This window comes from Chanos chanos, chromosome 10 (assembly GCF_902362185.1).
Source record: "Chanos chanos chromosome 10, fChaCha1.1, whole genome shotgun sequence".
Classification (NCBI taxonomy): domain Eukaryota; kingdom Metazoa; phylum Chordata; class Actinopteri; order Gonorynchiformes; family Chanidae; genus Chanos; species Chanos chanos.
Genome location: NC_044504.1, coordinates 32,850,744 through 32,876,568, shown reverse-complemented (window position 1 = coordinate 32,876,568; position 25,825 = coordinate 32,850,744). Strand labels below are relative to the sequence as shown.

The window sequence follows — 25,825 nt, the reverse complement described above, 5'->3', positions numbered from 1 at the left end:
GGATCAAAAGATCAAGGCCCTTTGAATGCATCACTTAGGATTTGCTGGGCTCTTGGATGAGAATTTTCTTCAGGAAAAGGCAGAATAAATCCACTCCAACAAGAAGGGTTTTTTTCCCCTTTTTTGTCATAAGAAATTATAGAATAAAAACCACCACATTTTCAGGGATGGAGGCACGAAGGCGTCTTGTCTGCAGTTTTCTGAACCAATGTCTGACCACCACATTACACGGAAACCCCAAAAGCACCATCAGCAATTTTAATTTGAAAAAACGAACCAAGTCACTCTTCCCTGAGTGGGGAACAACAACAACATATATATATATATATATATATATATATATATATATATATATATATATATATATATATGTATATATATATATATATATATGTATGAAAACTTAGAGAAAAATCACTTCCCAAAACAGTGTGTATAATACATTACTTTCAGCAAAAGAATAAGGTAGCCCACCCCCACCCCCCCCCCACCCCCCCACCTTTGTGGTTTGGTGCTATGTATATATACTACGTGGTACCATCTTCATGCAGAAACTGAAATAAATGGCATCTTCTGCTGGTGGCTGCCAATCACAAATTATGTATTTTGCTAGTGACTGCCAATCATTTTTGGAAAACATGAGCTAATGAACTGTTGCTCTGTGTGATACAATAAAACCACGTGTGAAAAATATTCCAAACCACTCAGCCTCCAGTGCAGCCATGTCTAACCAAACAAGCACAGACCATGACACCGGGGTGTTCACAGAAAACCAAAAAGAGGTCATTTAAGGTCAAAGGCCTTTAAAAACAAAGAGGACAGAGCTAATATTGCTCTGTTCAGTTTCAGTGACGCAGATGTAAGCGTGCGAAGCAGATCATAGCTTTGGAGGCTGTTGATTAGCAGACAAGACCACAGTGAACCACCAAGGCCCTGGCCGGCCTGAACACAAACAACCAAAAAAAAGATCGACCCCCCTTCTAATCAAATTCCTTTCATTTCACAATCACAATGAGAGTGATGGTTATCTAATAGTATTATTAGTCCTTTTCTTTTTCCTTACCACCCTGAAATAACATGCAATTTCCCGTGAGCCAAGGCCCGACATGCATGAACTGCAGTGACACAGCGCCCCTTAGTGGACATCTTTTGAAAGAACACATCACGGGACCTAGTTGACAACAGAATAGATGGTTCAGTAGTGCCAGTTTAAGAAATACCCTGCTTATTTCAATAGTCCTCCTGCTATGCGCTCAGGTTTCTGAAAGGTGATCTGTCTGACAGTCTTCATCAAGTACAAGGGGAACAAAGACAATAAAAGATGTGTCAGACAACTCTAAACAACTGACCAGTTTAACAGTAGATGTATGATTATGTACTATTAAAACTGTTTCTGTCCATATTGCTTGGCATATAATATGTGTGTGCATCCCCTATCCATATTAGCATATGCACGCTGCACAAAGTAGGGCACGCTGCCTCACATAGCTGGCTCCTCCCCCGCATATCATTTGTTTATATAGTTGCCATGGTGAGGATGAAGTGTTGACTAGTAGCGACAGCATTCCTGGCTTCCTCCTGCTCTTGCCCTGCTCAAGTTTAACATTCTACCCAGGCAGAGCAGAACACAACCAGGGCAGATCCAAAGTCCACCAACTCCAACAAGTAACAGAACATGAAAAGATCGTTTCCTGTGTCGACCATACGTGTAGATTCTGATTACCACTCAAAACAAGTACACCAGGAGAGCTAATAGCACAAAATCTACCGGTCTTAAGAGAAACCACTTCTTTTTCTCATCCACTTTAAAAATTACCAGATGATAGAAAGTAGGCAAGCCTTAATTTGAAGCGTTTGTTTAGCTCTGGAAGTAAAGGTCAGTGTGTAATTGAGGCGACACTGTAATAATTCGTTGAAGCGACGGCAGGAAGGAAGTCTTAAGAAAAAGGTGGTGCCAAGCACAAATGTCATGATAAATAAAAACTTGCAGCAGGTTCACGGTGTGCTTCTTACGCAAGCATGAAAACAAGCGCACTGAATTAATGAGAGGTTTGCAATATAAAGAATGCAGTCTTGACATCTCCTGAATTCCCATGACTCTTGTATGTCTACCTGCTCCACTGACCAAGACCTGGTAACATGCACTGTTGAGTTATATATGTATTAACCTTCATGTATATGAGTGATCTGTAACATCAGACTCTCTCCTGTAAGACATTTTTTCCACATGTGGGGTAATGCCATTCTTACTGCCTCCAGTCACCCCTGGGGAGTTATCCATCATGTGTGTCAGGGGCAAAGTTAGACACATCCACAAAGCCAGTGGTTCTCAACCCCATTCCAGAGGGCCCTCTGTCCTGCACGTTTTTGTTTTAACTCCCGAGCTCAGGACTGACACACCTGATCTCATTGATCAATTAATCATCAACCCCTGGATTATCTCAGTTATCTCAGTTAACTGTGATGATAAAGAGATAAAACAAAGAAGTGCAGGACAGTGGCCCCCCAGGACTGGAGTTCAGAACCACCACACTAAGCAATGCCTTGGTCCTGTATGCTAACTATGCTACATATCTATTAGTCTTGTGGCTTGCCTGCTTGCTTGTGATGAGAAGTGGTGTTATAGGAGAACATTAGTGTGATGTTACTTACATGAGGCAAAATGTGACAACATGCTCACTATAGTCTAGACTGAACACTGGTGTTCTCTGTCACTTAATAGTCAAATAAATACCATAAAGAGATACACAAATTATCACAAGATGCAAATAACAAACACAAAGAAATTAAGCTACTCGGAAAGTAGCGGGAAGAGGGATAATAGAAAACAGGGAAAGAGAAAAGTAAAAAAAAAAAGACAAGATGGAGTGAAAGAAAGGTGGTTTGGTAGCACTCGCTGTGTACAAAAATATGTCAGACTGCAACGTTATGCATATAAAACAAATCCGCATTAATTATTGAGGAAGATGATGCAGTGGTGATTCTCGGAGGGTTTGCGAAGATTCAGGACAAACAGAAAGAGCTTGAGCCAACTCGCCGATATAAAACTTTTATTACGGTATCAATTTTTGGAGGGGTTGTGGTCCTTTTCTTTTTCCGCAGAGAGCTAAGAGAGACTGTGAATCATAGAAAAAAAAAGAAAAAAAATCTGATTGATCCTGTTCTGGAGCGGAGAGGGAGAAATCACACAAGACTTAACAAGACTGAGCAGAATTTCAATCACATATACAAAATATTCCAAAAAAAAAAAAAAAATACTGTCAAAACCATAAAATTACACGTTAAAAAGAGAATAAACAAGTCCCTTCAGTAGAGCAGTACAGAAGCTAATCAGTCTGGGTCTTCGACGCCGCGCGTCATCGACGGCCGGCGTGCAGGCTCTCCAGCGGCGTTGGGGCTCTGGCCTCGTTTTAAAAGACTGTAGTGAGGGCTTTGTCCTGCAGGTGCTTCCTCAGTGCCCAGAAAAGGGCACGCAGCTGCTGTTGCCTTTCTGACAGCATCAGCTAATCTCACAGCCAGATCAAAAGAGCGCGCGTGAAATCGATGTCCACCAGAGAGCGAATATGTGTTTGCGCCAGCATGTTGTACGCGTGTGTTTTTTTTTTTTTGTTTTGTTTTGTTTTTTTAAGAGAGAGTCAAAGCGAGTGCTTCTTGAGATCAGGGGGTTCACGTGGAATCTGCTTACATACTGTGTGAGGTGTAGTCTTTCTGTAAGTATTATACTGGTAACCGATACTCTTTTGTTTGTTGGACAATACCCTTTAACTAAACAGACCCTTCTTAAAGCAGGACCTACACACCCAAACAAAAGTGTTTGCATTGTCTTTCTCTGACTGGAGAGAAGTAGTGCAAGTCCTGGGCCTGTCGGTTTCACATCCAGGCCTTGTGATGTAGAAGAGGGTGGGGGGAGGGGGGTCAGTGAACCTGACGTTGCTGCATCCATCCATCACGAGCAGATGGAGTCCATCCGTCTGATAATCCTATTCCCCTCAGTGCGGGGAGGACACACAGGGTCAGAACTCTGGGGCTGCACGCTGTCAGCATCAGGGGCATGATTGACAAGCAGTCTGGGGGTGGAAAGCATGCGGTAGTTCCATGGGGAACATGACAGACATGGGGTCTGGGGGGCCTGGAAACTGTACAGGGGGGAGTGGGGGGGGGGGGGGGGGGGGTCAAACTGAAACCTGACGCCGAGTGTTTCTGTCAGAGGAGAGAGTGTTTCGCAGTAACTCCGTGATCCTTGGCTCTTTTTCCGAAAGAGTCCTTCATGCAGTCATACAGACAAACAACCCTCTCAACACTCTAGTAAACACTGGGCCACAGTGCAGCAAGAAGCTTGAGCTAAACACTAAATATCACTCCTCTTAAAGAGTAATTTTCAAACGCTTCAACACTCAGTGCTAAAAACATGCTCTTATTTAAGAAAGCAGTCCATAAGGCAGACATAGATATACTGAGATACTGTGACATTCCTGAGTTAAGTGCATTAGTTGTTGTTGTTGTTGTGAACAGCCCGTCAGTCATATGTGGAGTGGTTATATGGTCTGGACAGCATTCAGTACACTTGATAATCCAACTTTCATAAGCAATAAAACACTGGCTGCCCCGAGGCCCGGCAGAACTGGACTGTGACATTAGGTAGAGTGTGGGTAGAGTTTGGGCAAAACGTGATCACATTAATGGGTGAGAGAAGGTTCCAGGCCTCTGCAGTCATAGTCAGTCCATCTCCAGGTCCATGAGTTTGTTGTGGGAACGTGGCGTGTGCATCAGATTCCGAGAGAAGCAGCACCGAGCGGAAATGAAGCCCAGGAGCAGCGAGAGCAGACCGATGAGCACGGCTGCAACTACGCCGTAGAGGACAGGCATCTTTACAGAGTCCCACACTGCAAAACACACACGCACACACGTGCACGCACACACGTGCACGCACACACGCACACACACATGCACACACACATGCACGCACGCACGCACGCACGCACGCACGCACGCACGCACACACACAGGCCAAATAAATGTCAGTCAATACACAGACATCTAAATAAACCAAGATACACACCTTAAACAAACCTTGCCATACAGCAAACCCCCCCCCCCCCCCAAAAAAAACCCTTATACGGGTGTGGTACATAATGTCAAATATATAAAAAGCTGGTTGGCATTATGGTCACTCTTTTCCCTGTATGTCATGCATACAGGTTTGTCCATTGTCTCTCAGTCATGAAACATGAGGTACAAAGAACTCACGTGCTAGTTTGATGGAGAGGAAGACAGTGGTGGAGGTGAGGTCGTGCCCTTTCGTCCAGGCTCCGGTGGAAGGCGAGAAGAGCCAGGGGGTGGCCGTGCAGTAGTACTGGCCCGCGTCCCCGTCCCCGGCGTGGTGGACGCGGAGGACGAAGCTGTTGCCGTCCGCTCTCTCCAGGCTACAGTCTGTGCTGTCGTTCCCTCCGCTTTTCCTCACCACTCCCCATCTGTCTATACTGATCAGAGGCTCCGAACCACCGTTCTCCACCGCCCGCGCTGGACTCTGAAACCACCGCACCTCATACGCTACGTCACCTGTCAGAGAGAGAGGGAGGGAGAGAGAGAGAGAGGGAGAGAGGTTAGACGCTGTATAACAAGTAGAGAACATGTCGGAGAAGTCATCATCAGGTAAAGGCTTTGAAAGTTACTCAGTAACTTCAAAACAACCAAAAACCAACCCAAAACCTTATCGAATGGATTAACACAAAAGTCAGTACTAGGTGGTTTACTATTCAGCTGAGTGTGGAGAGTGACACGCCCTGAAAAACGTGATCGGGGCTGAAACGCTGACAGTCTCCTGCCGCGTGGACAAGCCCCTGCATGCACTTCCCGCTGCTATGTGAGGAATCCGAATGGAAGCCATGGGGTGAAGCTAAAACTGACAGCAAAAAGTCAATATAACTCATGTGTGCCACACCTAGGCAAGAGTTTCACCAGAGCACAGGCTGCTTCAGCATGCCAGCATAGAGAGGCACAGTTAAAGGTCATTATACCAAAATATGTAACTATAGCCAATTTATTTATTTTATTTTTTTTTTTTTATATTTTTCAGTATCCACATGTTTTAGCATAACTTCTCTGAGGAAAACCTCTGAGGAGAGGAATGTGTATTTTGCTACGTACATATTTACTGGGGATGCCTGTGTTTCAAATCTCCAGAGCAAATCCACGGAGATTAGTGGAGCGGCGTGGAGTAATGATGAGACTGATGGTGATGAAGATGAAGACGGACATGAGTTTGATACTTGTGGATGCACTTAGCTGGTGATTTATGCTATTATAATCTTATAGCCATAGACATAAATTGACAGCATAGAAGTCAAGCTCTCAGGGCGCAGAGAGAGCGAGCAGTGCTCAGTTCAGCGGACACATGGGCCGCAGAATGTTCTGGGCTTGTGATCTTTCTGAGATCAGTTTCCACCGATGCTGTCAGCAGAAACGAGTGGCTTCCTGTGTCCGCCTCAGCACTTTGCTCCTTACTTTTGTTTCATGGGAAATATAACAATAACATGGGGGGAAAAAAAAATTATAATTAACAAGAGAGAAGCCCTTAACGAGACCCGCATTCCACGCCGTGCCACAACAAAATCGTTCTCTCCGAATTCTGCACGGGAAGATCTAAAGGGCATTGGAAACAACGCGTCGTGTGTAAAAAAAAAAAAAAAAAAAAAAAAAAAACGTCGGTTATATAAATTGCTTTTATACCGTTTCTTTTAAAGGAAATGCTGTTTTCATGAAATTGTCCACTTCAAATATTCTCCACTTTTCTGAGAGGGCCGGCTACACTCACAAGCTAATTCAACGGCACATTTGTCTGTGAATTTGGGCCTTGTTTTACTAATGGACTATGAGTGCAAGTGGAAAATGAGCCATGGGGAAGGCAGGGAGGTCTCTGCAGACAGCAGTAAGTGCTCTTTGTGAAGCAGAGATGGCATCAGGGCCTGGGGGAGCACGGTGCTCCCCCCCATTCTCAAACACTGTTTACAACAACTAGGCCAAAACTGGCTTTGGGATTCAGACTCTTAACTTTCTGCAACAAAGTATTTGTGACCCTCCAAAATGAGAGCTCCTCCGAATGAAAGCTTAGACATGCACATGCTGTGTGTGGACGCTGGCATGTTTTAGCTTACACAGCTGTGTGAGGGAGACGGTATTAAGCATGAGAGTTAAATACCATTTACAGTGCGTTTGGATACCTTCCATCTCAAAGCTTGCGAACATATAGTGTTTAATGACTAGCACTTTCAAACCGGTCATAACATTTTACAAAACACACACACATACACACAGAGAGATATACACAGACACACATACAGAGAGAGAGAGATACAGACACACACACTTTGCCCTAAGGCAAAAGCTTCCAGGCAAAGCTTGCAGAACTTAGAATGGCTAATAATGACAGGCAGTGATAAATACTCTCAAAGATAAAGGACTCCCCTTTCATCCTTTAGGCCCTCTCACATAACCACATTACTCTGGATAACACGCATATGCACATATTTCCCATGTTTCAATGTTTTTTTGTTTTTTTTTTTCATTTAATGGATCAAAAGGAGCTGACCTCTCATAACTGTGTTTGGTATCATCTTTTGCCTGGGGCTACCAATACAACATAGAATCCGCGGGTTACGATCTCCCTGTGATTCTGGGAATTACTCAGAGTATACCTGAATAACCACAACATTCTGGCACCATCTCTCCAAAGCAAACACAATGCCTTGAGCAATGCATCATACACTCCGATAGTTTAACACAAGATTACACAGAACTGTCCTGTCATTACACGCAGACGGTCGAAATTTCAGCTACAAGCAACGGACGCAATCATCTGACCTCCAAAAATCCAAATACGTTGTCATAAATTCCCATAAAGTATCCACAAACCAGCCATTTCCAAAGCCCTCTGGATAGTTGGAAACAAAAATCAAGCCCAAATCAAACACCTCTCTAACTGTCACGAATACAGTAAGGGGCAGATTATGAAAGAGAGAGAAAAAAGGAATGTGTGTAAGAAGAGGAGGATTAGAAAGAGAATAAAAGGTATTCTGTAGGAGAAAGATTTGAGAATAATAATAATAATAAAAAAAAAAAGTACTGCATAAATAAATTTGATAAGTCACACATGGAAATGCCTCTGTGTCTAACACGCGTGCTTTTACGTGTTACTGCTACTGCAAACAAACTGTAATGTAACTGCCCGGTACATTTCACTGAAGTGTTTTTACACTGTTTGCAGAGAAAGTAGCCATCAAAATAAACAGACTTGAGGACCATGCTTAACTGCCAAGTTGTTTCAAGAAATAGCTGTAGGCCCTTTTTTTGGATAAAAGATTGTATAGGCATATGATACATTCTGAGTTCACCTAAGAAAAACATAAAAATCCACTTTCAACACAACTGCGTGTGCTAACACGCTCCGCACATATTCACATCAGCGTGTCACACAAAAAAAAACCACACCTATGGAAGAACCGGATGACTGGAGAAAAGACGTTATTATTAGTCAGAGGGGGGGGGAGTCACAGTTTCACCGGTGAGTCTGGAGTGGCGTTATCACCGTTTGACACGTTAACGCCGCGTGTCAGAGAGTAAACAGACGGAAACTTGAGAGTGAGATTACACAGCGTTTTTACAAACGAAAGCAATAAAATCTCGCAAACCACTCCCTCCCAATCAAACAAAAAATACAAGCGGCAGGAAAAGACCTCTGACAGGAGGTCTGAGAATGAATGAGGGAGGAGTGGGAGGCTGTGAGGGGAGGAAAAGACAGACAGGAAGGGAGAGAGAGAAGGAGAGAGAGAGAGAGATAGAGAGAAAAAGGCTATTTGTTATTGATGAGTGACCTGTACAGCAAAAAGGAGAAGTTTGATAAGGAAGTAAAACAGACAGGGTGAGGTCCCCCACGTGTTAAAGCAGGTGGTTGGAGGTTGGAGATGAGATAGGTGAACATGTCAGTGAGTATGTGAGATCTGATTAAGTGGGCATCACACAGTTTGCTCTGTGAGTAAGCTTAAGCGTGGTATCATGGCAGGATGGCACAGGATACAGTGCATGGTGAGCTGTAGAGCATTGTGCAAGGTAAATATGTACAGCCTGAGTAATAGAGGCTGATTGTTTTAACAGAAGAAGTGATGGTGTGTGTGTGTGTGTGTGTACACTTGCCTGTATTAGGAGTAGAGCCCTGCACAGTCAGGATACATTCCATTTTGGCTGTTTCCCCAGGCAAAACGCTGTGCCTGTCTGAGTGAATGGACACATTGAATACTGGACCTGTGTGGGAAACCAGCACACACACACAAAAAGAAGTTTTAAGGTCAAAGCATAATTTTAATTTTTCTGTCTCACACGAAGACATTACATCAGTCAGTCTTGTGGCACAGTGGAGAAAGCATCTGCACTGAGTCTTGCTGCGACTGAGTCTGTCTCAGTGCCGGTTGGCTACAGCACTGTAGTCGGATACATGCTTTTTGTTAATTAGCAAGCTGCTAGCTGGGTCCTCGGTTTGATGCTTGGGTGAGTGTGAGGTCTGCCTGGGGAGGGAAACAAGGTCAAGTGCAACTCGCACAAAGCCCTCTGTCTCTAAATTCACATGTCTATCCTTAGACTCAGCCTGACACACAGACACTGAGAGAGACAGACAGACAGAGAGAGAGAGAGAGTGAGCCAGAGAGAGAGAGAGCCAAAGAGAAAGAGAGAGAGAGAGCCATAGAGATAGAGAGACAGAGGGAGGGAGGGAGAGGGAGAGAGAGCGAGAGAGAGAGAGAGGAAACTTGTGTGAGCAGCAGGAATCTGCCCTAAGGGAGCTACTTTAGAAGGCAAATCATCCAGGGAGAGAAACGAAAAAGAGGGAAAGAGACAGAAGTTGGGTAGAGAGGACTTCCTGTTCTCTGACAAGCCTGAAGACCATGTATCCCTTTTTTTTCCAACAAGCATCCGAGCTTCTTCGTCAGCCCTATGCCCACATATGCATTTGCCCAAGAAAGAAGGAGCCATGGGTGCTATTTCTCTGACCTATATTAATAAAAAAGACCACCATGGCGAGATCTGTGTGCAAATACCTGTGTCTTCAAAAGCGATGTTTATCTTATTGGATTCTGCACTGACAACTCGGGCCCAGTCGTCATTCTGGTGGCGGGTCCAGGCAGTAACATCACAGTAGTACAGTCCACGGTCCGACACTTGGACCCCGTAAAGACGGAACCGGTACTCCAGCTGTCCCGTCTTCTCCAGGACGACGCTGTCGATCCGGCTTGGTTCAGTCCACTCCTCCAGCTGTAGGACCGAGTCTGGGCTCAAGGAAAGAACCTTTCGGGCATGCCCGCCCTGGGTCTCCGCAAAACGGATCAGAACGGAATAGCCCGGGTTCTGCAGATTCTGAGCCGTAACGTGACAACTCATCTCAAAGGTGGATCCACCTGTGGAGGCCTCTCTAACACGGTGAGCCACCACACTCAGTACAGGAGCTAGAGGAAAAGAGAGAGAGAGAGAGATACAAAAAATAAAATCAGAAATAACACAGCACCTCACACAGTCATCGCACCAATAAACACATTCACCAACTTGGTAGTTCATGGTAATCAGAAACAAAGTAAATCAACAGTCAAGAGTCAAATTCAGAGCACAGTTCACAAAAAATAACCAAAAAAAAAAAAAAAACAGCTCATCTTTAGAGATGGGGGGGGGGGGGGGGGGGGGGGGGGGGGGGTTGAGAGACACTGAAACACTTCCATACGGCCCGAAGCTGAACTGAGTGAAGATAAGACACTGTCCGGGCCCTGACAGTGGGACCATTGTCAGCCCAGTCAGTGTTCAGACAGAGCATTTCATAATATGCACAATTAAAAGCGTTTAGTCTCGGCCTAACTCCGACATGGAAAATATGAGCCACTGAGAGTGTTCACATTGAATTTACTTTGATGTGGGTGCTAAAGTCTTCATGAAAGGATCTCAGACAGTAATGTGTGGCAGCATGATATGGACTGCCTGTATGGACATGTCTATCTGCATTTCAAACTAAAAAAAAAAAAATTGAGACACACATTGTCAGATCTTCTCCTTGCCGGTTCACAATTTTCTCTGTAGCTGTTTGCATATCCGTTTGAAAACCTGTCTCTAATTAATGTTTGTGGTGTTTCCTTTTTTTTATTGTTATCATAAGTTGGAGTTTCTGTCAGGAGGAGGGTAGAACGAGGTAGGTTTCAAAGCTTTGGAACAATTCTCAATTTCCGTTCCATGCAAATGAATGCCAAAAATGTTCACAGCTTAAAGAGATGACAATAAAGGATTTCAAATGAACAGAGAGACTCAGCAAAGCCCAGTTCTGCATTACAGTCTACGAGCAGAATGAAAGTGAGCCTCCACTGTTCCCAGTTCCCTTCATGGACAATAAACGGAAAAGAGATGTTAAAACGCTAAATTAAAAGGACGTGAAATCTCGGATCTTACTCTTTGGAGTCCAGAAAACATTGGTGGGGCTTGACTGAACCTCTTTGGTCCGAGCCCATCCGCCCTGGCGGGTGCGTCCCCATGCCGACACGACGCAGGTGTAGTGCCCCATGTCTTCCTTCCGTGTGTGGATCATTCGTAGCCTGAAGACTTGCTCTTCACTCCGGAGTATGGCTATGTCACCGGACTCCAGGCGCTGCTGGTACTCCTTCCCCGGAACCAGTGACCCGTGCTCGTTTAAAGATCCGACGGTGAGCGGGCTTGGAGACACATCTCCCGGTACGTTCTTGGTGAAAGTCCATGTCACGCCGAGACGTCCATCTTGGAGATGCAGAAGATCACTCACCCGACATATCAGCTCCGTGGGGTCACCCTCGACCTGAGGGGTCAAATGCTTACTCACAGTCACCTTAAACTGCGGCTCTGCAATCAAAGGAGACAACACAGAACCATAAATTTGCATCTAAATCAGTCCGTCCGTAACTTATCAGAAGACGATGACTTATTATATTTTCATTTTCTGAAGTACCATAACACTAATTCTAGTTGGCCCAGTACAAATTCTGCCAACTTAAGTTTTAAGTCTTTGTCCTCTTGACTTTGATGGCGAGGATGGATACACTCCAACAGCAACTTGATAGTAATCTATTTTTATTTGTTATGGTCAGTGTTTGAATGCTGAACCCTGCAATAACAGCTGGGGCCAAAGGCTTGGACTCTGATTAGACATTAGGATTATTCTGTAAGGGGCAGAGAGAGGATTTACATTCTTTCCACTTACAGCTGTCATTGTTCAGTCTCTCTCTCTTGCTCACACACACACACAGACACACACACACACAGAGGTCTTGATCGGTGTGCGTGACACAAGGCCAGTAGGCATTGTGGCTTTGTCTCAGATATTGCAGTGCCTGAATCATGTGTTGTGCCCAGCTGTTGTGTTGGGAGAGAGGAGACACCTGTTTGTGTGGTTATGGAGTGGAAGTCCTCCTCTTCCCTAACAGTCACATTCCCATTCCCAAATTAAAAAAAAAAGCAGTCTCACCCGCAAAAGTCTTAAACTGTCCTGTCTCTGAAAACAAAACATCATTTTTGAACCCTCTCTGCAAGAGTCCTGCAAACACTCCTGACAAACGCTTTAACATTTAGCCTTTAGCCTTAAAAGGGAATCTCTTTCAAGGAGCCATTTTATTGGGCTACAATGAGGAAGGAACTAACGGTAAAAGCCATCTGGATCTAGTGTCCAAGTGTGATAAGGATAATGTGCACTGCTTTAATGATTGTGAAAGCAAAACTCCCCCCCATCAAAAAAAAAAGAAAAAAAAAGAAAAAGAAAAGAAAAACTCTCTGGCCGTTAGGATATGCAAAACACTTGTTTTAACTTCAAACCAAGTCTAAAAGGCAGCTTGCTGCATGGCGTTCCCTGGGGGGCTTCTCTCTGGGAGTCACAGGGAAACTCCAGTAAGAAGGAGTCTTTTTTTGGACTCCAGAAACACAGAGCTCTCAGAGACTAGCAGTAAGATGCTGAACAATAGGCTGTCACAGATATAACAGAGACAGGGTAATGGCCCGCTCTGCCTCCACACAAGGCTTTGGAAAGCTGAATGCAGTTACCCTGAGAACCAGGGTTACAGAGAGGATAGCTCTACTGCCTACAGCACTCAAAGAAAGAAAAGAAAGAAAAACACGACACACACACACACACACGCGTGCACGCAGAAACTCAGGCTAGTCTCCTTCTCCGAGTTAGAAAACCCCTGCCTCACGCCTTCTCTGTTTCGAAACGCAGACGCTTATGTTGGAATCCTCATGCTCTGTTTTCTGAATTGACAACCCTGTATCTGTAATTAGAGCTGTGCGATGCTTCTGGGTTCTCTCTTATGTAAATCACATCTCTGTTCATTCCCCCCTTTTTCCTCTTCTCTCCGCGCGGTCGATAATTTTCCACTCCGACGCTTACTTCCGCCTACACTGAAAACCGCCAGCCCTGTTTTGTTTCTGAACCTGAAGGGAGGTGTCAGTGATCCCGTTCGACAGGAGACACTGAGGGGCACAAAGGTCATGTGCCGGCGTGACGGTGAGGGAAAGGCAAAGGTGCATTAAAAACCTGGATAAACTGTTCCTTAAGCACAGAGCATTAGGGATTATGCCTGTTCTGTAACTGCACTCGACTGTGCCTTGAACAGCGTGAGTCAATTAGCTTAACATAATCAAAAGCTCGGGATAAAGTGAGCAGAGATAAAGGGAAAGGTACAATACAACCAAATAACATGATAATCACGACGAGAAAGCGTTAAGCATTGAAAGCATTATGTTAAACCCAGAGTGAACATCAAGCTGAGACCCAAAAGAAAACATGGTGTTAGTTTTAATACTAATATTGAATTTTACTGTGGCACTTATGTAACAGACAGCTCCTCAAAAGCTACTTGCTTGATTTGTATTCTGACTGTCTCAGAAGTTGCTTTGAATAAAAGCGTATGCTGAATGAACAAATGGAAATGTAATGTAATGTGGTTCTAAAATGACATTTCAGCACTCAGACACACACACACACACACACACACACACACACAGAAAGTCCTGAAAGAGTCCTGAAAAGCATGCTGGCCCTGAAACCACGAGGACAGCAGAAATGCGTTCTCGGAGCACAGGTTCGATGTTGGACTGTGATTGTTTAGTAAACTTCAAACAAAGCTCTCACACCATTACCCGCCTATCTGGAAGGCTGCCAATTCTGGTGTAGATAATATCTGAGAGAAACAACATAGCTTACACCAGACAGCATGACTCCGTTTATTCCCCCTCACTATGCCTCTTTAAAAACCACTGTGTCCAAGCAAAGTGCTCGGCAAGTCAGAAACCAGACGTGTCCGTGGCATCTACAAAATGATGTGGCTCAGCCTACTCTGAAATGCATTACGGAGGGTGATGGGCTGTCTGACAGAGGTGACACACTCGGTCTGTGAGAAATGCCTGGGCTTTCTGTGGCCTAAGGTGTTTTCCTGGAATTCCTCAAGATTGAACAGATGGTGTCACATGTGTGTGTGTGTGTGTGTGTGTGTGGTGTTGAGAAACATTCTTAGCTTTATCTCTCCGTCCTTAGGTTTTTAACTTGCCATCTTGTCAATCAAATACAACAGGGTAAGTGAGGAGAAACTGCGACTGACTTGACCATAAAGTGGTCTTGACAAAGTGAATGTAGAGATGTAGCGATAAGTCACATGAAATCTGAGGAACACTGGCACTGATAAGGGCTTTTTTCGATACTTCACTGTGTCTTCACACTGTGTACTACAATAAAAACAAAAAAACAAAACAAAAAAAAAAAACACCTTTTGGCCCTTCGCTGAAGGAGATTGGACGATAGGGCAAATATGTTATCTCCTTCAGCAATCGAATTCTAACTCTTTTTTCCCCACACAGAACCTTCCATGATCTCAAACATCAGCAGACTTTACATTTTCAGCTAGAGATATCTCCGACAGATATAAAACTTTCGCCAGCAGATTCAGGAGCCTGTTCTGTTCATATTCGTCACAGACGAATATGCTGCGCTCGAACAAATGAGCGACCAAACCGCACCACCTCTGCATTTCCTTTTATCCCGTTTCCACGTGGCCCAAACATAACCGAAGACGTTCATCATTTTACGTAAACATCTATGTTCATGACTTTATGTTAGCATCTCAGTGGTGAATGGAGAGCGGTAGGGGCAGGGGACGAGAAGACCTGATGACACCGTAACAAGTCAAGCATGCTAAAGCCAGCGCCAGTGCTCAACGTCGAGGAGCTGGAATACCCATCAGTTGTTACACTAACATTTTTAGCTTCCTACATTTCTAGTTGTAGTTTGCAAGTAGTTTGCTTCCATTTCTAGTTGTGTCCCAAATTCCAAAAGGTCACTTTACCGTTTAGGGTTTTGTTTTGTTTTTGAATTTGTAACACATGTGATATTTCGGGTTCTATGCATAAAGACACAGTATCTCAGTTACTAACAGACATGGGGCAAAGCATGACTTTCTATGATAGATAATCCATGGACTCAAATTGTCTCTGGTACATTTTCTTCTCTGGAAAATTCATTTGAAATTGGAAAACCTGATCAGCACTTTAGAACAGGAACTTTGGCTGTTGGAATTTGGCTCAAACAAAAATGACTTCAAAAAAAAAAAAGAAAAGAAAAAAAAACAAAAAAAAAACAGAAAAAACAAGATGAGAGCCCAGCGCAGATGTGAATCCAAATCCAAATCCAATCCTTCCGCTCTCCACCGTTCACTTATTCTCGGAAAAACCTCGATGCAAATACAAGACCGAGTTCATTTAGGGAGATGCAGTACTACACAGCAGTGAATTGATCATGATTCACACTTGCCTGAACATCTTCCTGTGATTGCAGACAACATGTTTAATGGATACTGAGAAAGTAGAACTGTCTTTGATTTCACAGAAGGGGAGGAGGGCAAGACTCCACCCACTCGTCTTGCATTAGAGAGAGAAAGTAAGGCAGAGGGGGGAGGGGAGGGGAAAAAAAAAAAAAGCATGAGCAAGTGAGAGGGAGGAAAGGAGGAGGCGAAGAGAATGATATTGAGAAGGACAGAAACACAGATAAGACAGAAAATGGTCAAAATAAATCAAATAAACTCACCTAGTTGCATAACAGTAACTTGGACAGGCTGGGAAGTTTTTTCTGCTGCCTGGTACCAAGACCCACTGCCTTGTGGGAGCCAAATTTTCACCTGGCAGGAGTAAAGGCCAGAGTCGGAACGTTCCACTTTGTGTACGACCAGCCTGAAGTCTCCCAGCCCGACTCTGCTCAGTCCCACCAGGGCCGACCCGTTCTGCGTCTGCCCGTCACGGCCCATGTGAAGCAGAACCCGCGGGGCGGCCGAACTGTTGGCCGCCCTGACCAACCATGTGACCTCCAGGCTTAGAGACTCCAGGTTGGCGGCAGCCACAGAGCAGGTAAGCTTGAGAGTGTCCTCCACGTTTACGGTTGTTTTCTTCTCCACGGCAACCGCAAGAGACTGGGCTGTAACACAGTAAAGGGTGACTGTTAAAATGACCTCAGTCTCCAACAAGAAGATTCATTGTGAAGAAGCCAAAAGCAGGCAACAAGACAGAGCTCTCTCTGTAAAACCGGCAATATCAGTGAGAACTCTAATAACTCGCAGATAATCTAGGAGACTTAATCTCTATGACACGGAGCTGAAATGGGCAAAAAATTATTTACGGAGCTCAATGAAAGCCTCAGGAAATCTTCTGCATATGCAGGAAAGCTTCCAATGAAATGCCATTAAAAGGTCAATGTTCAAATAGAGAAAAATCAGGAGACTTTACTACCATTGTTCGCGCCAGTTCATAATTATGGGATAGACTTAGAGAGAGCTCCTGACCCTCATTCTCTGTCTGATGACTACAGGAGACTCATCCTAAAGATAATCCCTCTTTCGGCACAAATCTCACATTTATTAAGGGGAAGTACAGTTTGGGAAATGTGTAACCCAGACAACCAGTCCTCAGATAAAACAATTTACGCCGCGGTCAATTTCAGCTTAATATCAGACAGTGAGTCTGCGGAGGGCAGGTGTTCACCGCTGTAAGAGGCTGAGAGAAGAACCAAAACAGCCCGTTTCACACACTAGACGCAGGGAAAACCGCAGGAGACAGTTTTGCGCAGGACTTTGACGTCTGACACATCTTTTGTAGAGCGTTCCTTGTCAGAACACTGTGTGTCTCAACACCGTTTTTTTTTTTTTTTTTTTTCACCCTACACTTTTTGTTTTGAATCTTTGTTTTCAGTGTCAGCAGCTCTCATCTGTCACACAGAGAACCATCAGGAGACTGACACAAGTTGGCATTTTAGACTTTGAGAGGGTAGGTGTTGCATACTTTTTTTTTTTTTATGAGCTCTTGAAAATGCATATTCAAAAATTAAGCAGTTATGGTTTTCATAGATGTTATAAAGGACATACTATTTGAATAAAGTACAGTATACTGTCATAATTACCAGGAGGTAAAGGTGACCCAGTTGCTACAGTTATGTGTTTACCACTTTTGCTGATTTACATACAAGCTACTAAATGACATGTAAGCAATGAAAAGTTACTTGTATAAACTCAAGGCATGAGCACAGGAGAGGTGCTTTGTGCCTGCATGCAGTATAAACGGAGCAACTGATTAACATAGGCACCAGTTTGAGGCAGTTGTGCAGATATGCTGTGTTTTTTCTGAAGCAAAAATGATGCCACACTAGACAGTAAACCACCAAAAAAAAAAAATTAAAAAAATCAACAAACATAACAGATATGTCTCCGAACTGAAAATACAATAGTGGCACAGCAGATGTGGACAGCAAGATTAACAGATGTTAATAAAGTTTGGCTTTGACCTTTCTACTTATGACAACTGATCTCTGCCCAAACAATACGGTACACGCTACTGTGCCAACCAATTGTGTTAGAAGCAAGTAGTAGTTACATGCTTCCAGGAATTCGTGGAATTTAATAAAGAAATCCCACCCTTAAATTATGCAACAATACATTTTTCTACAGAAATATCAGTTTGAATAATAACAGCGTGTGGGTGAGGTTACCTCCCATGGGGTTGTACCGAGTTCACTTGTTACCTAATCAAGATTTGTTTTGAGTATTTAAATTGCTTTTCTTTTAATCATTCAGACATAAACAAAAGGCTTACTGAACACAATAAAACGTCTTTTTTCCAAAACCTATGACGTCGAGCGCGTGCAACTTCTGTGTCCCTCTGAATAGTGTTAAGAGGTTTCAAAGGAGAGTCACCGAGTCAAGCAAAGCTCTCACCTATAGGTGTGATTGTGACGCTCCCCATTTTCTCGCTTCTTTCCAGAATTTTCTGCCATCCTTTTCCTCCTCCCGCTTGTCTTACCCACTCTCTAACGGTGCACACATATTCCCCCTGGTCCGTCGGCTGTGCCCCAGTCAAAATCAAGCTGTAGGAGCCAGGCTCTCCTAGGTTCAGGCGGAGTCCACCATCTCCATAGCGTTGCCTGGAGCTGTTTCCCACTGTCAAGCCGTCGTCTGGCCCAAAAGTCAAGATTTCTTGCAAAGGGCCGCTCTTCTTCTGGATGGACCAGGTAACGGACAGGAAGGTGTGTTCTGTAAAGGCCCGAGTGGCATTGCACTGGAGCTGTAATGGTTCCCCTTCAGAGACCACTGGCTTGGGGGGGACTGGTTCAACTTTCAGGCTGTCTCCAATCACTGAAACAACAAACAGGGTTACAGTAAAACTGACAGTCAGATCAACGTCCATTAAAGTGTCCAATACAGGGAAAACTGCGAAAACAGGGAAAGCATTTTAAGACCACATGTACATGGTGTTTTCTTTGTGGAATTACACATACAAGGCGCTCAGGTATACTTAACAGCATGAAGTTCTCTTATGGGCTATATGATAGTTTTTTTTACTGAACCATTATGTCTTTAAGGTCATTTTAACAGGAGAATTGTGGTCTCTAGTCTTCTTCAATGCACTGGATTTGTCTTTCCTTAAGGAGCTCCACACTGATAGCATGAGTAACAACACACAGGATGTGGCTGCACAATGATTCAACACTCACTCACCTCCCCCCGCAATTACATTTAAAAGCGTATAAAAATCCGCTCATACCAACTGAGGACCATCTTCACATTCCTGGCAGTCTGTATGTGGGCCAAAAATGCTCCTCGTGAGAAATAACTGCTAAGCATTCTACTGGGTAATTTAGCAGCCTCGGTTCACACAGCGAAAGCAGAACAAAGTCGGCCCTGCAGTAATCTACAGCTATTGTGTGTGGAAGCGCCATGTGCGGAAATGGCCCCCGAAACTCTAGCATCACTCTTCCCCCCCCTTCCTGAACAATTCCCAACAAAATGCCCCTAAAATGACTACAAAGCCCCTTCAAGCTCACCAGCTTTAAGATAAAAAAGAAAGGTTGCTATTCTTTGCCATATGGTGCAAGTGGAAGTGAGACCCCATGTCTTTTTGCTGAAGAACATAAGCAGGTAGCACTGTCACAGAATGCTAGGAGGTCACGTAAAGTGTGTGCGCATCCTCAGAAGGCAGAATACAAGATTGGGATACCAACATTAAGGAGGGAGAAATTTTAATGCCATTGTATTAGTAATGGGGACATTTAATAAGCTCTCACGAAACACTCCTAAAATAGTCTCGTTTCAGCGACACCCCCCCCAACCCAACCAGATCCTCTCTCATTAAGAGGTTACCACTCCATACCCCATATCAGCGTCCAATTCAGCCAAGTATTCAGAGTGGTGACTGACAAAAAGGAACACACCGACAGTTAGACTACGAGCCAGAGAAGCCGAACTCACTTATGCTATCGTGGCTCTGTGCTTAACAGAGCCCCCCCCCCCCCCCCTCTCGCCCCCATGCAGTACATTAGCCCAAAGGTAAAGTGATTTAAAGGGCATGTTTAAATATAGATGGGTACACCCAAATAATACAGGCAAAGCAGTAGTAGTCGTTGGATGTATAGTTTAACACCATTTCACACATACAGATATATCACTGCAGAGTCGGCAATACAGACACAGACCTTTCAGTTCCACGTCGGCTTCATAGTTTCCACTGGCGACAGAGTCTGTGCTAGGGGTGACGCAGCGATAGGTCCCAGTGTCTGTCGCCCGCACCTTTTGAATTTTCAGTTCTGCTGCGGCATCACCCAGCTTGTTGACTGCGATGTCTCCGCTCCTGACGCGGTCGAGCACCGATCTGTCAGGGTACGTGGAGTCGAACGTCGAGACGAGCTGGATCGGATTTCCTTCTCTCGGAACCAGTAACCACTCAAAGTCCTGGTCTCTGGGACCCTCGTAGTTCGATACGTCACAGCGAATGGACACGGCTTGTCCCTCAACACGGACCAGTGGTCCGGGCACCACCTTAACCACCCTTCCCTCACACAAAGCTGGGGGGAGAGAGAAAGAGAGAGAGAGGTGTAAATACTGAGAACAGCAGCGAGAGAGACATTGCTATCGTAACTAACAGGAAATATCAAGTATGAAATTGAGAAAGAGACATCATGAAACATATAATACAGGCAAGAGCCTAGACATCCATTTACTCACACACACTGTCCTGACTTATAGATTTATAGAATGCATTTTTAAATATGGATGTTTATTGAACAGAATATCATTGCTTGTCCACATTTACACAAATTTTGGAAAACAAAGTATCATCTATTCAAAGTGTAACAAATGTGTGGCCAAAAAAAAAAGAAATATTGTCCTCAAACAAGTCATCTGATTGGCTGTTGTTTTAGCAAGCTCAGTCATGATTTGCCAAATGTTGGTCAAATGTATTTGCTATTGAGGACAGCAAGGTTGCGTCTGTCACCTCTATTTATATAAACAGAGGTACCCTCATCCAGCATTTGACTGAAAATGGACTTCTGCCAGTTTGGTTTCTCCTACAGCATTTGACGTGAATGCAAAAGGTGAGAGACCTCAGGGACATGGGGAGAAGACATGTTGAAAGTAGCCGAGCAGAGCCCAGATCAGCAAGAACTGAGCCTGGTTCTGGTGTGTGGGAGATAAAATCATCTAAATCTTCAAAAATGTCTGTTTGAACCCATTTCTAAATGAAAGTAAGAGATTAGAAATGTGACTTGAAAAGATATGATTTTATCATACATTAATGAAATCAAAAGTAACACCAGCAAAGTAGGTTTTCCACTTCCAGCCCTCAGGAACTGAAGAACAGACAGACATCTCCTTTTATGGCTGTTAATTTCAAACAGCCTAATGAGTCAGAGCTACAGAGAGGCATCCTTGTTGGCTTTAACTAGCAAAGGATCAAACTCTGACACTGTTCTTACACATATTCTGACACTCCGGCAGCTGCCATCTCAAAGAAATGTGATAACAGAGAGAGAGAGAGAGAGCCAGAGAGAGAGAGAGAGAGAGAGAGAGAGAGAGAGAGAGAGAGAGAAAGAGAAAGAGAGAGAGAGAGAGAAAGAAAGAGAGAGAAAGAGAGAGAAAGAGAGAGAGAGAGAGAAGAAGAGCATGTAGGGGCTTGTCCTCACAAGGGCCAGGGAAAGGAGGCTAGAGTAACAGGGAGTTTCAACACATTTAGGACAAGGACATGCAATTTTAGAGCAGGAAACACTGAACAGTCAATACAAGCTAAAAACACACACTGCCAGAGATTCTTAATAGACTTAGAACAGCAGACACAGCTGGAATGATAGAGAATATATCTATAGAGCAGAGAGGAAAGGAGACACTTAGAAACCTTTATAAAAACAGAGGCCCTGAGTTGACATTTATACATTGTTATGAACATAACAGCACACAGCTCACAAGCATGACTTCACCGTAAGGTATGTGTGAATGTATCGTGTCTGACACTCCCCTATTCTGTTAGATTCTGTTAGTCTAGTGGGTCACTAAGAGAGCATGGCAAGAGCTGTGAAAAGTACCCGAAGTACCTGTAAACTCAGTTTGCACACACGCATACACAAATACAAAGACACACCTCGCAACCAAAATTTGGATACAAGATAGGACTTCTCCTTCTTAAATTCAAGAAGTGATAGGTTTAACGGATTTCGTAAGCTTCTACATTTTTGATTAAAGCCTGAGAAAAACATAAAGTCCGACATTAGAATGTGAGACACTTTGTATTATCTTGACATCATTCCTGAGCTTTGTATCTCTGGGACTTGTTGAGACTGAGGTGAGCTGTGTTTATCTGTGGTGTGTGTGTACGCTGTAGATGATGTGACTGTTGAATCTAGTTTGTTGCCAGTAAACATAATATAGGCACTCTTTCAGTCAAAAATGACATACCAGGTCAGCTGAATAACATGGAGAGATATATACACACATATAAATGACACTTAGACTTTGTTGTGTCTTTAGTTAAACATTTAAACATTTCACATCGTCCCCATTTAAGGTCTGAAGGAAAGCCTGGATTAGACCTCTGAAGCTGGCTAGTCACAGTAATTTGGCTTTGTTTCGTATATGTTTCCCCATTTGCAGTTTATAGCATTGGGACAACGAGACAGATTATATGCATTGTTAAAACAATAGAGCAACTACTTTGTGGCTGGGCACTGTCTGTAAAACACAAAGGTAAACTATGAACGTTAACTCTGCGTAGGTGTACATCGTTTCTCCTTTCAGGGTGACCGTCTTATTGAGGCTGTGCTTGTTTGATTCCATGAGCGTGACTGTCTGAAAGCCGTTTCTAGATGAACTTAATGACATCAAATCTCTGTCGCACTCTGTTAAACACTTCGCAATTATAGTTAGAGCTGGTTTAACCCGTGAAATGCTAGTGAGGGGAGCACTTCTTCCAAATGATTTAAACTAGTAGAAAAGGTTCGACTAGGGCATAAACACGTTCTCATCTACCTGAAAAGGGGAGAAGACATTTGACAAACCGAATTTTGTAACCCCACAAATAAATGTAAATATAACTGCTCTGGAGTTATACGAAATCCGGTTACAATAATAAATATAAACGAATCACTTAATTTAACGAAGCGTATAATTTAAATTACATTTTCCAATTATTGTCAGCCATATGGCTCACTTGCAATAAGATACACAGAGCAAACACGCTTACTTCGGGGGTTTCTCATCAGCCTCCCAGAGAGGACACTTAGGAATAATGGCACGGAATAAAAAGTAGCCTACTTCTCACCCCACTGAAATAAGTTACATAAAACGACTACATAAAAGTAAAACATAAACACTGATTGTTACCCTATTTATTATACTCACCTAGCGTTAGAGACAGAACAAAAATGGTAAAATGCCACTTTTGTGTTTCCATTTTATTGAGGGCGCGTATTTTTTCCCACGGGATTTTCTTTGTCATCCAATCCGGTCACAGACAAGCGGGCGTACTCTTGAAATTTCAGAATAGTCGAGCGAAAGCCGGTCTTTACAATAAATCCAGTTTAAGTCGAGTTACGTGGAACCTCGACCACTCGTCTCAAAAAAATCTCTACGACACTTCTGTAATTCTGTAGGGAGGACGAAGGCGCGCATGTTCCTTGATGAATATCCGTGAATAGAGCACGAGACTACTGCAGCCGTGTCCGGAAGTGTGTATGTCTTCTCATTTCTGTTCTCATTGGTTAAGAAAAAGGGACATGACAAACGTTGCTTGCCGCAGGTGAAGTGTCGCACCCCCCACCACTGAGAAGCGGGGAGTTGTGAGTCACTAATTATCTCTCCCGAAATAACTTCCAACATCAAGAGACGTTTTGCTCCAGCCCAACACCTCAGCTTTCTTTCTCCAGCCTTCGCAGATATGCATGTAATGATTCACCTTTGTGTGTTAAGAAGAAAAAGAGGAACGCGTGGATTAGTTTTTAACCATTAGTCATTAAAATCGAGTTTATTCTGGGGAATTCGAACTGAGATCTGTACTGTAATGTAACGATATTTTACACCTTTAAAACCGGACGTTCTCGTCAGAGCAATGTAGCCTGACTTGGCTCTGTTTAGACAGGCCCGCTGTGTTTTTGGCTACTATTGAGATAGGGGTCAAAGTGCAGCCGTTTGGGTGTCGGGGAGAGATCAGGGGTCGAGGCGTTTGTTTCAGTGCGAATCCGCGGCGTGCTAAAAGCACAGTTATATGTTGCTATTTTTTGTTTTTTACTCCATGTTGATAGTATCTGTTTGGCTGATCGTCTCACTACAATGACTCTTACAGTGCATCCTTGTAAGTTGTCTCAAAGCTATTCCACACTTCTCTATCTTTCCCTAAGTTATGAGTGTAATCACTTAATCTTGCTCTGTTTCTTCAGTGACCCTGTTGTGCAGGGCCACTCCCCGAATCTGTGCGTCCAGTGTAAATATTGCACACACAACAAGTGAAGCCAGCCTGTCGTGTAACTGCTGACTTCCTCAGCACGGTTCATATGCAAACAGACATGCTCACACAGCAGTAAACAAATAAACTCACCATGCCACTTTACTTGCATACACTGGTCTTCCTTTAAATGTACTACAGAGAGACATGTGGGACAGTACAAAAGGACAGATGTAGCTATTCATCTGCACCTGGGAAAAATTACACAGGAACTCCTGTTATGAAAAAAACAAAACAAAAATAACTTTATTACATAGAGTTCAGGGCTGTTTCAAGAAGTTGGATCACAGAGTTAGTTTGAAAACTTTAGTCAAATCCAGATCAGCATTTAACAATACCCCAATCATGTGAACTGAAAGTTCCTAAAAGTGTCAGGTGAACCAAGAAATTTGACCTCCTATCGTACAGGAGACTCTCTGAACAGACAATCAGAATACTCTACTTATACGTATAAATCCAGTTATTAACAAATGGGTACAACAATGAAGCTTAATTTAAAAAGTACTTTAATTTACTGATTATTTTGCTTCATTTTGCATTGGATGTCTACAGTGAATGGAGTATGACTACAGACATCAAGAGGTTCATTGTGCAGAATCACCAGAATATGCCACAGAAACGTAACATGCAAATAGGAACTTGATGGGATGTGTGGGTGTGTAGATTACAACTCGTGCTTGAGAAGGTGACTGAAACGTCACTCTTTCACTACGACATTTACACTAGGTAAAGTAATCGGGCAGCTAAACCACATCAGATCTTTCTAAGAGTTGGTGAACATTAATTGTTTGTATATATTTCTCAGTGTAAAATATAACTGTTTATGTCTCTAACGCTTCCTGTCCTGTACATGCACACACACACACACACACACACACACACACACACACACATTATTCTGTGCACTAAACTGAAAAGTTTGTTTGTCAGGGGCTCCCTTAATTTACATATAGCTACAGACAATTTTACCATCCTGTGCACATAAATTCTGAATCATATTTGCCAAGTCTTTAGAACTTTGGATTTTTTTTTATTCAGTATGTCTCTTCAGAGATAAAAGCCCATTGATTAAAAGACAAAGCACAATTCTAAAATAGCCAGGATCCTAGTCAAGTAAAAACATGATCTCACTTGCATAAGCATTGTTGTTATGTCGTAATGGACACAGGACCGGACCCCCTTTGCACTACACCCCCATATCTGGACCCTTTGCACTACACCCCATAAATGCCTTCCTAGCACCTGTCACTAGGGCTGGACCCTGAACCTTGCACTACACCCCATATCTAGACCTTTGCATTACACCTGTTTTCATCTAAACTGTTTATTGTACATGTCTGCTATTCATCTCATCTCATTCACCACCTACCTCAGCCTGATGTTGATGTAGCACAGCTCACTACCTTGCACATAAACTGCACATGTCTGCACTTTACTCCGTTTCTTACCTTCTCTTACATATTTTATTTTATACTGTTTTTTT

At 43.5% G+C, this 25,825-nt stretch overlaps 1 protein-coding gene across 1 annotated transcript; it reads right to left on the bottom strand.

The window, feature by feature from the left end:
* Positions 1-4,716: 4,716 nt before the first annotated feature.
* Positions 4,717-23,312, bottom strand: ptgfrna (prostaglandin F2 receptor inhibitor a). The gene is made up of 9 exons (XM_030787179.1): positions 23,244-23,312; positions 20,048-20,416; positions 18,294-18,710; positions 16,121-16,504; positions 11,473-11,895; positions 10,086-10,490; positions 9,190-9,297; positions 5,248-5,559; positions 4,717-4,883 (listed from the first exon to the last, which is right to left on the bottom strand). The coding sequence occupies exons 1-9, from the start codon at positions 23,293-23,295 to the stop codon at positions 4,717-4,719; spliced, it is 2,637 nt and encodes an 878-aa protein (XP_030643039.1). The 5' UTR covers positions 23,296-23,312.
* Between the last annotated feature and the right edge of the window lie 2,513 nt (positions 23,313-25,825).